Source organism: Hydra vulgaris, chromosome 09, assembly GCF_038396675.1.
Source record: "Hydra vulgaris chromosome 09, alternate assembly HydraT2T_AEP".
Taxonomy (NCBI): domain Eukaryota; kingdom Metazoa; phylum Cnidaria; class Hydrozoa; order Anthoathecata; family Hydridae; genus Hydra; species Hydra vulgaris.
The window spans coordinates 3,570,803-3,587,500 of NC_088928.1; the positions used below are offsets into that span (position 1 = coordinate 3,570,803).

General features: G+C 26.2%; 3 protein-coding genes across 5 annotated transcripts in view; all 3 read left to right on the forward strand.

Annotated features, from left to right (window-relative positions):
* LOC100209167 (tetratricopeptide repeat protein 27) overlaps nt 1–2,152 on the forward strand; it is a 64,461-nt gene extending 62,309 nt beyond the window's left edge. Inside the window, exons 22-23 of the mRNA XM_065804511.1 lie at nt 1,548–1,648; nt 1,984–2,152. Coding sequence (XP_065660583.1) covers nt 1,548–1,648; nt 1,984–2,091 — 209 coding nt within the window. The 3' untranslated portion in view covers nt 2,092–2,152. The remainder of the gene's footprint in view (nt 1–1,547; nt 1,649–1,983) is intronic.
* Nucleotides 2,153–2,615: 463 nt separating this feature from the next.
* LOC105844884 (repetitive organellar protein) lies at nt 2,616–4,480 on the forward strand. The gene has a single exon (XM_065804510.1). The coding sequence runs from the start codon at nt 2,741–2,743 to the stop codon at nt 4,322–4,324; it is 1,584 nt and encodes a 527-aa protein (XP_065660582.1). The 5' UTR covers nt 2,616–2,740; the 3' UTR covers nt 4,325–4,480.
* Nucleotides 4,481–5,658: 1,178 nt separating this feature from the next.
* Nucleotides 5,659–16,698, forward strand: part of LOC100208123 (tRNA (32-2'-O)-methyltransferase regulator THADA) — a 73,177-nt gene continuing 62,137 nt past the window's right edge. For all 3 annotated transcript variants that reach the window (XR_010640589.1, XR_010640588.1, XM_065804512.1), the window contains exons 1-13: nt 5,659–5,804; nt 6,054–6,153; nt 6,295–6,401; nt 6,535–6,594; nt 8,682–8,748; nt 8,836–8,879; nt 9,764–9,878; nt 10,065–10,210; nt 10,416–10,509; nt 10,569–10,705; nt 11,770–11,886; nt 11,996–12,097; nt 12,884–12,993. Coding sequence is in view for 1 of the 3 variants with exons in the window: in XM_065804512.1 (XP_065660584.1) it covers nt 5,685–5,804; nt 6,054–6,153; nt 6,295–6,401; nt 6,535–6,594; nt 8,682–8,748; nt 8,836–8,879; nt 9,764–9,878; nt 10,065–10,210; nt 10,416–10,509; nt 10,569–10,705; nt 11,770–11,886; nt 11,996–12,097; nt 12,884–12,993 (1,319 nt within the window). In the remaining 2 variants the exon portion in view is untranslated. The remainder of the gene's footprint in view (nt 5,805–6,053; nt 6,154–6,294; nt 6,402–6,534; nt 6,595–8,681; nt 8,749–8,835; nt 8,880–9,763; nt 9,879–10,064; nt 10,211–10,415; nt 10,510–10,568; nt 10,706–11,769; nt 11,887–11,995; nt 12,098–12,883; nt 12,994–16,698) is intronic.

A 16,698-nucleotide genomic window follows, 5' to 3' on the forward strand; every position in this document is an offset into this window, starting at 1 on the left:
AACAGGATGTTCATAATTTTGCAATCACTAATGAATTAACAAAAAGTTGCAAGTTAGCTCATTCTCGAATTTAGGTGAAAATAAAAAGGAAAATATTATCACTAAAAAAGCTGAAAAAAGAAAGCTCACCACTGAAGAAATTATTGGTATAAAAAAGAGAAAGAAAGATATTCAATTGTGTATCCTAAAAAAAAATTGTGTACCCTAAACAAAGAAATTGAATGTTTTAGCATTCAAGCAGAAGAATCTAATTCCATGGAGTTATTAGTTAAAGCCAATGCTTTCAGGCTAAAAGTAAAAGAATAGCAAATCTTTATTGAACAGCGGGATAGTTGTTAAATTAGAAACAGCTTTAAAAAAGAGTTCTTATAGTTTGTTTTGTTTAACATTTTAAGTTGAAAGTATATTTTTAAGTCATTTCATATTTTGGAAGAAATTTCAGTAAAGTAGTTTGACTTTTTCGTATATGTTTTTGTTCAAAACTTCTAACTTTTTTACTTTAACCATTTAAACAAAAGATTTTAATATTTCTTGTGCAAAAAAAGTTAGTTTTTTTGTTATTCAGAAACCTAAAATGTTTAGAGTGAAGTTATGTTAGCAATTTTACACTATGTGCGTTTAAATGTTATATACTTGTTCATAAATTTATCTAATAAAGATTAAGTTCATTGTTATTATTATTATTTTTGTAAATTTTTTTAGTCTGAACAATAATTAGAGTTTGTAATTAGAGTTTGTGTAACACACCTATTATTCCCTATGCGCTCTTATTGTCACTACTTGGTCTCTAAAAAGATTTTAAAATTGTTGTCAAATTGTCAGTTACGATGAGTTTTTCTTTTATTTCATAGTTTATTTCAGAACTTTCTAGCAATTCGTTTTTGATCCGCATGTTTTTTAGTGACCAAATGGCAACGGGTAATTGCATGGCAAGAATGATTTTTTTATTCTAGTGATTTATCATATTTTTTTATTCTAGTGATTTATCATAAGTTTATGAAGAGTCATAGAAGTGTCATTGAAAAGTCATGGAATTTCATTTTCAAATTTGAGTGGCTGCCCTGTTAGAGCAATTATAATCTTTCAATTTCTTTTTTCGACTTGACTAACTCTTTCAAATTCCTATATTTCTGTTATACAAAAATTGTTTCTCCCCTCAAAGTCATTTAGGGGAGAAACAAGTTGAGCGTGGTACTGCCAGGGGCGTGGTGGGGATCAAACTTGTAACTTTTCACTTATGAAATGAACTACTACTATGCTACTACCACATTTATTAGTGTTGGAATAGACAGCAAATGCTAAAGACATGAAATCATTTTAGATCGGCAAAGACCTGAAATCAGTTTGACATCGGCAAAACTGAATTTTGTGGCAAAAACTGCTGTGAGGAGTATACTGAGCCACAAACTATTTATTTTAAATGATTATATAATATGAATCATAGAATTATGAAACTTGTTTACAACTGTGATTCTACAATTAACATTAATCTTTGTTTTTTATCTTTTTAACTACTCTCTTTTAAAATTTGATAAATTTATTCCTAGCTACGAAAGATGTTACCATGGCAACAGAATTAAAAGGAAGAGCAGTAACATTGTGTACAACTTCAAAAATGTGTGTTATAAATCTTGTTCTAAGATTAAAGGTTAGTAAATTTTAAAAATTTATAATTATAAAGAATTCATAGTTGTAAATGTTTAATGCATTCAAATTATAAATTATACTAATGCAACACTTATGTAAAATATGAATAATATATAGTTATTAATATATAAGAAATTTTTGTTTTGAAAAAGAAAAAGAAAAACCTTGTGGAAAAAACAAATATTTTTCAAAATATTTTGAATTACAGTTATTTATTATTACATTTATTTTTTAAAGAGGGAACATTATCTTGTAATATAGTATTATGTATTTTTTTAAACAATCATTTTTTATAGAGAAAATATTTGGTATATTGTTTTATGATTGTTGTTCTAGAAAGCATTTACTGACATTGACAATCAGATATTTCCATCAGTTAAACCGTTCATTGTGGAATTAGAAGAACATGTTAATGAGTTACAAGAGCTTCTGCTTCAATTTTGAAAATCAACCATCATTGTTAAAATTTTTAAAGGATAAATTTTGATGGAAACATCAAGAAAAAGAATCTGCTGTCTTTTTTTTTATTATTACTTAAAAAATGAAAATTTTCATTTCAAAAATAAGGGTGGTTTGAATTAATGAATTTATAAATTGAATATGAATAAACATGTGATGGTAATATATATATATATATATATATATATATATATATATATATATATATATATATATATATATATATATATATATATATATATATATACACACATATATTTATATATATATATATATATATATATATATATATATATATATATATATATATATATATATATATATATATATATATGTGTGTATATATATATATATATAGATATATATATATATATATATAATAAATTTATTATATAAATATAGATATATGTTATGAATCAATATTGAAAATAATATTTTATGAATGAGCGAAATATATCTTTAAGAAATTACTATTTTAAATATTTTTTTAAATGAAAAAAATTATTTTCTTTATTTAAAAAGGTTAAAAAGAATTTCTTAAATGATTTCACAAAGATTTTGATCAGTTAAAGAAGGTTTTTTCAAACTTCAAGAGTCTCTTAAAATTATTTTTTTAATTTTCTGAAAATTCTTTATGGATAAATCCGACAAATCTTTAAAGTCGCCTTCATCATTTTATTTATTAAGCAACTTAAAGAAGCCATCTGCATTTAACAACTTTGATCTAATCAAAAGTAATGAACAAACAAACTCTAAGAATAATAAACTTTGCAGCCCAAAAAATACTAAAAATAACGAAGCAAACAATACAGATAATGAATTAAGCAACCCATCACCAAGCAACCAATCAATGAGCTTATCTGAAAATTCTGAAAAAGCAGTAAATTTTTGTGACATGAAATTGAAAATTTCTAAACCCATTAATTGTGAAGATGATAAGGTAGCAAAAAAAAAAGCGAGTTGTAGGCTGCAGGATGCAGAATATTATTCTGAATCTAAAAAGCCATACTTTCTTTCTCCTTCAATGATTCAAAGTGTAGCTGTTGTTAAAAACTCAAATAATAAAAATGTACAGGAGAAAGATTTGTTAAAAGATGTAACAGAAAAGGATTTGTTAAAGGAAGAAAAATTTACACTAAAAAATGAAAACAAATTTGTGTCAAAAAATAAAAAACCATTTGAAGAACCTGAAGATTCTTTGGTACTAAAAGAAAATAATATTGAGTTTGCAATAATAAAACATGAAAGTTTTGCTCTGGACAATGAATTTGCAATTTTGAAAAAAGAAAATACAAAACTAATACAAGACATGATAACATTAAAAAATGAAAATGATCAAGCCAAAAAAGAAATAAATTGTTTGCAAAAGAATATTGAAAAAATGGAGCGAGACCATTTTCAAGAAATTAAGTCAATGTATGAAAAATACATTGTCCTTCAAAATGACAAGGACAATGAAAAAAAAGACTTTGAAAAAAAAGTTTTAAAACTTGAACAGTTGCTCTGTGAAAAGAATGAAACGATTCATACTCAGCAATGTTTAGTAATCCAACAAGAAGAAAATATGTCAAAGCTACAGTCTAAAAATATGTCATTAGATGAAAAATTGAAAAGCGTTATTGAATCACACAATCAAGAAATTTTATTACTTGCAAAAGAAAAAGATAAAATAATTACTGAAATATTTCAAAATAAGAATGAAATACAGTTGTTGCGAAATGAGTTAGCTACAACCAAGGAGGATTTTAATAACACAGAGAAAAAAATTATTGAAAAAGATGAAATATTAGAGAATTTAAACAAATGTCATAATGACAGTATGGATAAAAAAAATTCAGAACTTTCTAAAGAGCGCGAACAAACAAAATGTTTAAAGACTGAATTAAAAACAAAAGTAGAAATAATATTTGATTTGGAAAAACAACTCACAGAATGCAAGTTGGAAATAGACAGTTTAAAAAGTGCAGATAAAACTCAATCTCTTAAAAATGAAATATTTTTGAGGAATCAGGAGATTAACCAATTGCAACAGACATGTAAAGTACTTCAATCTACCAATGAGTTATTAAATGTGCGGTTGAATGCACTTAATGAAGTATTGCGTTTGCAGGAAGTAAACATGACTGGCGCTGGCTCTTCTGAAGACAAAATCCTGAACCTTTGGAGAAACAAAGTTTACAGTTTACTTGTGCAGTTAAAGTTAAATGACATCAACTGATTAACATTTTTATTCATTTTCTATCTAATAATATATCATTTATAAACTTGAAAATATATATTGTATAAATATATTTTTTTATGTATTATATTATTTTTGTGAATATGTGTTTATATATATATATATATATTATATATATTTACAAAGAAAAAACAACTTTTTCTATGCTACTTTAAGTTTCATGCCTATATGGCAATCATCTGCTGTTGAATACAAAATCAAAAAACATGTATATATCGATATATGTATATCGCTCTATTTGAAATATCTTTTTAATACTGAGCATTCTTTTACGACTATGAGTTTTGTTTTATTATTATAATGCAAAACAGCCTTAAATATCAATATATATATTTATATAAATTATTAATGTAATGCTCTGTTCTTTAAAAACATCGAGCACTCTTTGTAGAATACACTAACATAATTTATATATATATATATAAATTTTTGCAAAAATAAATATCCTTCGTAAGAAAATACTGCCTGTCCGAATTTCAGCTGAACTAAAGTTTGTTGCATTTTACTCTTACCCTTTTTTAAAGGTTTTAAGTCCAAAAAAAATAAAAAATCAATTAGGTTTTCTTTTTTAATATGTTATTAGGGGTTTCTAACTAGAATTTAATTTATTGTTATGCTATAAAAAAAAAATCAGTCCATAATTATCCTAAAAGTTCATTACATTTAATCTGCCAGGGCTATAAACCTGGCCTTGATCAAAACCCTTATTGATTACTTATTGAAACCTTTATTGATTGCAAATGTAAGAATGGTATCATTAACAGAGCTAGCATTAAAGTGTCTAGTAACATTAACATTCATTAACAAACGTTAACATTACAATTAATTATAGATTAATTGTAATGTTATTTTTGTATGAAAATATAAGGGTTGACTTTTTTAACTCTTTACAATCTCTTAAAATTTTTCAACACTCACTCGTAACTGGCCTGTTTCAACAAACAATACTTGTTTTGCTCAAAGTATCATATAAAATCAATACCTAAATCATTTTACAATAATTTGCACACAAAAGTGTTACTTAAAACACCCATCACATATGCTATATTTGTATCCATTACCTTCTATCCATCGCATCCTTTTATGCATAACACTTGTGTCCATTACATATTGCATGGTTGCCTTAGTCTGTTAGTTACAATATTTTTGCAATAAAAATTACAATAAGATAAAAAATTAAAATTTGATGAATTAAAAAATAATTTTGTTTGATGATGTCACTTTAGTTGTTATAGCAGTGCTGTAATGACTTTATTTAATTAAATTATCATTTACTTATACTTATATATTCACTATTATTATATTTGAATAATTTACTAAAGTATAATTTACAACAAACATGTTGGACCTTACAGCAATCAATGAGTCTTTACCAGTTGTTAAAGATATTTTCTCAAATGACTTTAAAAACTTTATATTGTTACTTGATGATCTGAAGCACCGAAAAGATCTTCTGAAGGTATTTAATTTTTTTATCTTTAAAACTTTACACATTGTATATTAAAGTTTACATTTAAAAGTTTACATTCAAAAGTTAGTGTGATTTTTATTTGTATCAGGCGACTCTTACAAATTAAATTTAAATAATTATTCTTTAAATAATCTAAAAGATTGTGCGGAGATATTATAAGATTATCTGAATAAATTGTTAAATAAATTTAATGAAAGTATATTAATAGTAGTAATAATAACAATAAATGAAATTTAGATAATTGAAAACAAATGGTGGTTAGATCAATTCCCTGAAGTATTAAAGTCATGGTTGAGGACTCAACTGAAACAACTTGATTTTTCATTAGTGAAAAAAAGTATGTTTTTTTAAGTTTTTACCTTAAAATAAATTTTAGAATAAATGTGCTTAAAAAATTATAAAATTTATAACATATTAAACAGAAAAATTATACGATTTATAATATATTAAATATAATATATAAAACAAAAGTCAATAGTTTCTAGTTTGCTTGAGTTGTCTTACTTGACCAGAAGTGTTGTTGAAGATTGTTTTATTGATGTTTGCAATTATATGGTTCACACTTTTAAAGTGATTTGTGAAAAGGTTTTTTTTTCCTTTAGTTTTGTATAAAATAATAGTAATAATAAATATATTTGCTTAATGTTGAACTGAACCTGAATGTAACAGACCATCAAACTCGTGTGACAGATAAAAAATTTATTAATCTTTTGTTTAGGATGTATTAGAAATAAATAATACTGCTACTTTTAATGAAATGTCATTGCAAACTGTAAAGGTAAAAATTGTTTACTTTTACTTGTAAAATTTTACTAATTTTTTGAAATTTTTAAAAATCATTTTTAACGAACTTTTAACGAATTTTTAACGAATGATAAAATAAAAAAATAAAACTTAATAATAACATAAATAGCAAAGAATAAAAAAATGAGTTAGATAATAAATTTTTTTCTGTTTTTAAAAGAAGATCAAAATTTACTAATTTCCAACCTTTGATTAGAGTAATTTTTCTTAAAATAACATTCTTAATTGACATCACTATAAATAAGCCAAGTTTATAGTTTGCCATGAATCTGGAAGTTATCTTAAAATGCACTCCCCCCATCCCCCTCCTCCTTGCATTTATAGTAAATGTCTGTATTGTATATTTTCTTGAATTCATGTTCAAAGCTGTATTTAAATTAAGAATAAAAATTTTTACATATAAAATACTAAAGTTTAATGTTGTTTGCGTTATTAAAGCACTTTTTTCTGAAAAAGTTTTTAATTTAATTTATACTTTAATGCTTAAACAATTTATGATTGTTTACTTGACAGTTGACGTGACAACTGATGATTAATTGTTTTGTAGAAATCAAACAAACTTACAACTGATGATTACTTGTTTTGTAGAATTAAAACTGTTTCAATCAATTGCAAGTTTTATCAAGAATTATAAAAACATAAGCATTCAGATTGAATGCTTATGTTTTTATGATTAATTTAATTACTGTCAAATTTTAAAAATAAAAACCAGAACTCAGGCTTCATTTATATTGATTAACTTATGTGAAAATGACCTAAAAATAATATTTTGTAAAGAAAACAATATTCTAAAAATGAATTCATAAAAATCCTCTATAAATTTTTTCAATATATAGTCAATTCACAATTTGTCAAAAAAAGTTTTAGCATTTTGAAGTACTTTCAATGTAAAGTTTACGATCTCTTCAATTTAGGAGAGATTTAAATTGCATAAATTAATTGGACAAAGTTAAAAGATTATAAAACAAAACCCTTTAAATCTTCTATATAATGTTTTCACAAAAATATTTTTTTGATGAAGTCGAATGAGAATTTCAGAAAATAAAAAAATAGTTTTGTCTTTTTTTCTAATATCAACAAACTTTTTAGCCATTCCTGTGGCTAAAAAGTTTGTGGATACTGTATATTAATAATGTGTTGAAAAGTTTATCAAGTTACCTGTTTTTATTTGCTGCAGTTATATTTGTATGTTTTTCACATTTAAAATTCATTAGAAATTTTAATGCACAAAATGCTCTCTAAATTTGTTATTTGCATAATTGAGACATTATATGTTATTTGCATAATTAAGACATTGAATGTTATTTGCATAATTCTAAAAAGACTAATAAAATCCTTTTGTGAAAGCATTGAGAAACATTAAAAGACTTTTTTGTTTTAGTTACCATGCTTGTTGTACATAAATTACTTTTAATTTTTTAGCTCATTGGAGCAATTTGTTAAACTCAAAATAAATGTAGTTTTTAATATTAAAAAAAGCAGTTTTTGTTACAATTTGTTTATGATTTTTTTATGACGACTTTTTGATACTTTACCGAATTGATCTAACCATTTATTTTCAATTACCTAATTTACATTCCATCTTTTAGAAAACTTAAATTAAAAAATTATTGAGTTCTTTTTTTCTTAATACTTGTTTAGATTATCATATTATATATATATATATATATATATATATATATATATATATATATATATATATATATATATATATATATATATATATATATATATATATATATATATATATATATATATATACACACAATCCTCAGATATAGGGTTGGCATTCGGCAATGCTGACCTAACTGCCGACCTGAAAGTGTTCTTTTCTATGTTTTATGGTCGCACCTTTGTATCAAATAATTATTTCCGACCTGATGCTGACCTCGAAAAGATTGAGGTTGGCAAATTATTGTTGACCTCATTTTTCCTAATTCCGAGGGTTGTGTATATATATATATATATATATATATATATATATATATATATATATATATACACAACCCTCGGAATTAGGCAAAATATATACTCACATGCATATATATATATATATTTTAGCTCTTTTTGCAATTGGTTCAGTTTTTTCCAAAGTCAGTGCACCAAGCACTTAAAAACACCTCTGCTTGTAAGTAAAGCACCTCTGCTTGTAAGTAAAAGCACCTCTGTTTGTAAAAACTTTTATTGTATTTAAATTTTTATTAAATTTTTTTAGGTAATACCATACTTCAATATGTGGTTGTACTGCTAACAGATAAGGTTATTTTGTACTGCTGTTATAATTGTTGCTATTACACCACCAACATATTTTGTGCAACCAATAGATAAGGTTATTTTGTACAAGACACTATCACGTTACACTGTGTCAATAATATGGCTCTAATGAAGCACATGAGGCACATATAAAAATTTAGATTTTTGTACTTTACAAGTTAACTCCATTTCTATATTTTATTTATAAAAATATATTAATAAAAATGTATTCATATAAATAAAATATAGAAATGGAAAGTAAAAATAAATTTTTTTTAGTTTTATCATTGCGAGTTTTAGTTTATCATTGCAAGTGAGGCCCTGATAAAAATATTGTTGTATATTTTATTACTAAGTTTTATTATCTCCAGAATAACACTTTTAAATTTGTTACTCTTGACAACCTTATTTTAACTTTTTTATAATATTGTCATGCTAAGAATCTTTTTTATACTTGATATGATTTTTGAAAAGTGTTGAATAATGATTTTAATGGCTATCACTTATGAAATATAACAAATAATAATAAAGATGATTTGTAAAAAAACTTTTTTTAGAAGATTACCACTCCAAAGGTGGTTCTAAGGAGGTTGGGGGGATAGTTTTATAAAAATGGCTTGGTATTTCGACTCTCCTCCAGTTATTTGAAATTTTTAGTTTTGCATATAAGGAAAATTGACTCGAAAAACAAAAATAAATAAATTTTGGTTTTTATATTCAGATAGTTTTAAATATGTTCATACTGTTTGTTATGTTCACATAGTTTTTTGCAAGTTGTTTTTTTAGTATTGAAATAAATTTTTAAGAATTAAAACATGAGATTTTACATATCATATATTTATTATAATTATTTTAACTTTTATTTATAATTATTCTAAAATTTTTTTCAGAGGTTTTCCAAAGACTGTTCATTGCTATGTGGAACTGTTTTTGCTCTCTTATTTGATGTAGTTGATCAAAGTAAATCTGTTTTGGAAACCTTAAAAGACTTTCTGGATTATACGGGTATTTTTTGTATTTATGTTTTGCTAAGATTATACTGGTATCTATTTCCATGGTAACAATATTTTGCTATGATACTATTTTTGTGTATAGAATTGTACAGTTAAAGTTTTATCTTTTTATCTCTTTATCTCTTTATATTTTTATATTATTATATTATTATTATTATTTTGTATTAATTATTTATAGGTACTATTGGGGAATATAAAAAGAAAACTATTTACATTGAAAACACCTGGATTGTGTTGTCAAATGTGTCATCTCCATATGCACAAATGAGTTTAATTGTTGGGCTTCTAAAGACAAAATCCAAAGCTATCAACACACTTTGTGATGTAAAACATGTTTAAAATAAATTTATAAACATGTTTAAAATAAATTTTTTTGTACAGATAGCTTATTAGTGATTACATTTTTTATTTAAGGAATTTATTTATTGTTTGAGAAAAAGACTGTTGGCAAAAAACTAATTTCCTCACAAAATTTTTTTATCATTCTATTGAATTTATGAGCTCAAATTTTATGCTTTCTGATATTTAGAATGGATTTCCATTTATTCATGTGTTATTTGAAGTTATTCGGTTGTATTGTGAAAATGCATCTGATAGTTCTATCAAGTATCTTGCTTTCAAAGGTAAACTTTGCAATATTTTTTGTTCTTTTGATTATTTTTTAAAGATTTCCTTTTTTTAGCTATGCATTTGTGGTTGTTACATGTTCAAACTTGTAAACTCATTCCACTTTACTGTAATGGTACTTTATTTATGTATAAAAGTTCTTTGTACTTGGAAAGTTTATTGAGCTTAGTATGGTGTCATGCAGAAGATTTGGTAAATGTCTTTGTTTTTTTTATTTAACTGCGTGTTTTTTTTAATAATTATTATTAGATAGATTATCATTTTTTTTTTTAATTCTTTAAAAATAACTTTGAAGGACATGAGTAAATACAGTGAAGGCATAAGTTAATACAGCACTCAAAATTTAAAGGCGATCAACACTGATTTACCAAATTGAAAAAATTGAAAAGTAAATGATCAAACAGTTCTCCATAAATTTTCACCTAGTTTTTGAAAGCATAACACTTTATGTCTTATACTTTTTGTATATGTGCAATAGGTTAATGTGCAATAATAAAGTCAAATAATGCCTAAGAAACCCTCATTAAAATAAAAAATCTAATTTTAAACAAATTAGATTTTATTAATAATATTTTTTTTTATACCTAAAAATTCTACTCATAATAAGTACTGCAATTTATAAATAAATTTATAATTTTATAAATTTATAAAAAACAAAAAGAACTTTAAACACAATGATGACAGAAACTTTTAACCCAAGTTTATTCATTTAGAGAATTTAAAAAATAAAAAATAATTTTCCTTTACTTTTTGTCTGCCTCCATTTTAAAATTATTTTTATATTTTCTATTATTTAGCTTGAATTGTTATAATGTGTTCTCCAAACAATGTTTTTTCCACCTATAATAAATTTGCATTTTTACTATTTTTTAGACTTTCACAAAATTTTAAGCTTTCTAGTTATTATTTCAAATTAATTTAATTCAAAAAAAGTCATTATAAAATTTGTTAGTCTTAAAACTGTGTTTATTTCACCAATCAAAAATATTTTGTGATTTAATGATTTTAACTTTTAGTTTTAAAATGTTTTGAGTTTATTATAAAGTTTGGTCTAATTTACTTTGATTTATGAGATCAAAGTATCATTTTTTTCCAAAAGTAGACAACAATTATTTCAAACACTGCAAAAATAATGTGTTTTTATATATCTGTAAAAAATTTGAAAAAGAGAAATATTTTTTTATGTATTTTTTGCTGTTGTTATTGTTGTTGTTGTTGAGTTTTTAAGATAGTTTAAAAATAACTTCTTATTTTAGGTTGAAAATGTTCCATATTTTGTTCAACAAATTTTTTCTTTAACACTACAGTTATATAAAGAGGAGTGTGATCTCCGTGTCATTGATGTTAACATTAATTTTACCACTAAAAATGAGGTTTTTTTTTTTGGTTTTTTTACTTACTATGAGATTGTTTTTGTTGGAAAGTTAGTGCTGTAAACTTTTTTGCTTTTTTTTAATTTTTCTTCATAAATTTTTTTACAAGTTTTATAATCGTTTGGCTTCAATTTTAATTAATCAAGCATGGTATATGAAAGGAAGATGGTCTCTACTGAGTGAACTTGTGTCTTATCTTGGTTTTACTAAAGTAATCCTAAACAACTTTTTTTTAATATTGAATTTAAATTTTTATTTAAAGTTTTTTTTAATTCAATGTAATATATATAAATATAATTTAATATATTTTATTGATAACTAGTTATGTTATGTAATTATAAAATTATAAATTTGTTTTTGTAAATAAAGTTAAATTTATCATATTGAATATATATATACACACACACACACACACACACACACACACACACACACACACACACACACACACACACACACACACACACACACACACACCATAGATACCACCAACTGCAAGCAGTCGTTTTTACTTCAATTGTTTATTTTATATGTTACTTTAATTAAAATATACTCATAAAAGTTTTTTGAATATTAAATATTAAATCTCCAAAACTTAGTTTTTTCAACTCAAATAAAAAATCATATCTTAAATATATGTAATCTTATTTTAAATAAGATTTTATATAACAAGTTAGAGCCGTAGATGCAAACCCAAATAAAATGCTATGGTTATAGGCACCTTTATTCAATCAATCATATATATTCTGAAAAGTATTTTCATGGATATTTACAATTAGTAATTTTACTAATCTTAAGTAAACACTAAAAATACAGATTTATATATATATATAATTAGTAATAATTATAAAATAGTAATGATAATAAAAATAGTATTTATAGTATAGTTCTTTTTTTCTCTCTTGTGATATGTTTTAATTCACAATAAATAAAAGCAGATTATAAAAATAAATCATTTTATAAATATATAGTTTATATTAATCTTTTTATATATAAGTTGCTATCCCTTCATAAGCGATTCAATGAAGAAATGTTAGAATGTATGGGTACCAGCAACCTACCAGTGGCTTCAAATAACTTTTATACTGCTATTCTTAAAAATATGAGGTAGGTTGATCGTGCAATATTATTCTGGTTGTCATAGCAATGGTTGAACATCGTTTTTTATTTAATTTTTTTTTTTTTATCAATGATTTTACAAAGTTATTTAAATAGTTTAATTCGTTTGTTATTTAATCAATTTTTTTATATCAGAGTTTTTCTTCTCCTAGCTAAGTTGCCTTTGCAAAGGCTAAAAAGCAAATCATGCTGATTTAATTTGTCACTCAGGTAAATTTTGATTGATCCAGAGAAATCCTTAATTCTAAAATAGTAACCCTAAGATTAACCTTTATGAATCAATAATTCCTTAAGAAGTTCAGTTATAAAAAAAAATTACAATATAATAGTGAATCATTGAGCATTTAATTCTGATGTTTTTGTAATCAATGATAAAATAGTTGAATAAATTGAATTATTTTGCCTATAACTATTGACACCTTTTCTCGAAAATCTTATAAATTTAATTTTTGAAATTATTTCAAAGATCATGTTATAAAAACTCAAATCTTTTAAACAGTTCACGTTGTGAAAATGCAAATTTCATAAGTGTTAGAATCCCACATATTAACAGGGGCCATTTCTTTATCCTATACAATCAGGGTGTTATATTTTATTCATACAATCAGGAATATATTTTTTACTACTTTTTTGTGATATTGGCAATATTTATTGTTACTGTTCTACAAAATATTGGGAATTTTTACGTATATTGTCCTAATACTTCGCAAAAAAAAAAAAAAAAAGGTTATTGAGTTTTGGAAGTTTTTAACCAATTGGGAACTCCAGGGTAACACCCTGATAATGAAAGAAGCCATTTCTTTATAAAGCTCATTAAATAATGTATATTTAAATAATGTATGGTTCAACCCCCAATTTAATAAAAACATCTCCACAAATGTTGCAAAAATGTTCTTGTATTTACTAGAAAAAAACTTCCCTAAGACACACAAACTTCACAAAATCTTAAACAGATACACTGAAAAGGTAAACTACAGTTGCACTAAAAATATAAAAAAAATTATAAAAAACTACAACAAAAAAATTATCTTTTCAAGAATTGAAAAATAATGACCCAAAAACAAAGCAGAATGCCCCCTGAAAGGTAAGTGCAAAGTGCGGCCGTGGCGCATTAGTTAGAGCGCTTGCTTGATAAGCAGGAGATCCAGGTTAGAAACGAGCTTTGGACATATTTTCGCGTCACGGTAAGGAAGGAGGGATAAACTTCCTGGTTAAATGCACTTCTACGGTGCTCTGTGACAAGGCCATTAGGTCTTCTTGGGGCACCTAAATAACAAAAAAAAAAAATCCACAAAAAGCAAAAAACCAACCCAACAAAGTTTATATCGGATTAAAAAATAAAGGTGACTGGAAAACCAGATATAACAACTACAAATCATCATTCATTAATGTTAAATACAAAAAGTCTACCTCCCTATCAAGCTACATCTGGGATTTGAAAAACAATTTTAACAAAACCCCTATACTAACATGGTCTATTCTCAAGTCTGTATCCCCCCCCCCCCCACTCAAATATTTCCAAAAGGTGCCTGCTATGTTTGTATGATAAATTTGCTACTATATCGTATCCAAAACCTGAAGAACTGCTAAATAAAAGAACCGAAATTATATCAAAGTGCTGTCACGAAAATAAATTCTTATTAAAAAATTACAAAGCTCGCTACAAACCTAACTAACAACTAAAAATAACTATATCGTCAGGTCAGGTTATCCTGCTACTGGTAACATGTAACCCAGTACAATCTGCTTCATGTTCTGCTGCTGTATAGGATATGCCATTTTAGGCAAAGACTAGGAGATGCCAACTCAAACTTAAAACACCCCCTGCCTTGGGACTCTTGGTTAAGCAAAGGCTAGAGATGGTGTCTCGATAAAAATACTCATCTTGGGCAGATGTTAAATGTATCCGGCTACTGTCTTGTAGAAGGCCTCCTAGACAAAGACTTAAGATGTAAACAGATTCTATCTGTTGACCAGCCTCGCACCCCTTCTTCATCTATTAGGCTGGCACAGATGTATTTATAATACATTGTTTCCAGTTTAGGATGTTGAATGCTGGATCTACTTGACTCAATGCATGGGTTTTGCTTGTGTCTCTGTTTTTATGACTAGGAAACTCATTCTATTATCTCCTAAAGAGGGTATAGCTCTAAAACTCAATTTTATGGTCTTGAGGCTGGCTGGTAGTCAGGTTTCCCGAACACTATGGTAGTTTTAACAGTGCCATGTTGCGCATGGATGGTTTCCCTATTTGTACTTTTGGTGTGCATTGCATTTACATTTGTAAGAATTCACCCATTTGTCGGGAAACTAGATTTGAATTCACAGACTATTCTTTTATGTGCTTTCATTTAGCACCACTTCACACTATCACTTTTATCTTGTTGCTCTATATCGCTCTCCTTCATCTCAAGACTGCACTTTTTTTGATGTTATTTCTGATCATATTGACCAAGCCCTCTCTCTTTATCCATCAGCTAATATTGTTGCTGTCAGTGACTTTAATGCTCATCACACTGAATAGCTTGGCTCTAGTATCAGTAATTCTGTAGGCATTAAAGCCCACAACTTTTGCCTTTCTCAATCCCTAACTCAAGTAGTCAACTTTCCAACTCGCTTTCCAGATAACCCAAATCATTTACCTTCTCTACTTGACTTATGTCTTGTTTCTGATCCTAGTCAGGGCTCAGTTTCTCCACATTCACCTTTAGGTGCTTCAAATCACAGTTTGATCTCTCTAAAACTATTATCTCATTCTTCTTCATCATCTTAATCCCCCTATCATACCTCTTACAACTACCATAAAGTTGACTGGAACTCTTTCCGTTATTTTCTTGGTGCTAGCCCTTGGGTAGAAATCTTTCATCTTCCTGTTGACAAATGTGCTTCTTATATAACTTCATGGATTCAGGCTGGCATGGAATCTTTTATTCCTTCTCAATGATTCCAGGTCAAGCCTCACTCTTCTCCATGGTTTTCCTCACATTGTGCTGCTGCAATTGCCAATCGAAACCATTACTTATCTACCATATCTATCAGTAAAACAATTCTACAGAAAACAGATGTCTGTTTATTACTAAAAAGGTTTTGCGTAACGTCAAAGCCCGCTATTCTCAGGTCATGAAATCTTGTATTTTATCACAAAAATTAGGCTCTCGTGACTTCTGGAGAATCTTCAGTATCAATAATCAGGGCAATTAGTATCAATAATCAGGGCAATAGTATCAATAATCAGGGCAAATCTGTAATTCCACCTCTCTTGTATGGTTCAGACTTTGTCACCTCACCTAACAAAGCTGAATTGTTTGCTAAGAACTTTTCATCAATATCATCTCTTGATTCCACTAGTTGCATTCTACCTGATATAGCTGTCAAACAGGTTGATCCATTGCTTAACATTTGTATCACTCCAGCTTCTGTATCTAAAATGATTCCCTGCTTAGACTCTTCTACAGCTTGTGGCCCGGACAACATACCTGTTATTGTCTTGCAGAAATGTTCTCCAGAGCTGTCGTCTATACTTTCAAAACTATTCAACAAGTGCTTATCAGAGTCTTGTTTTCCAGATTGCTGGAAAGCAGCATCTATTATCCCTATTTTCCAAAAAATTCTGGAGAGCGATCTGATTCGTCTAACTACTGTCCCATTAGTCTTTTTCCTATTATAAGCAAAGTTTTTGAGTCTTTAATTAAC

What these genes read in the sequence shown, in the direction of transcription:
- LOC105844884 (XM_065804510.1), top strand. Translation starts at nt 2,741, where the DNA reads ATGGATAAATCCGACAAATCTTTAAAGTCGCCTTCATCATTTTATTTA.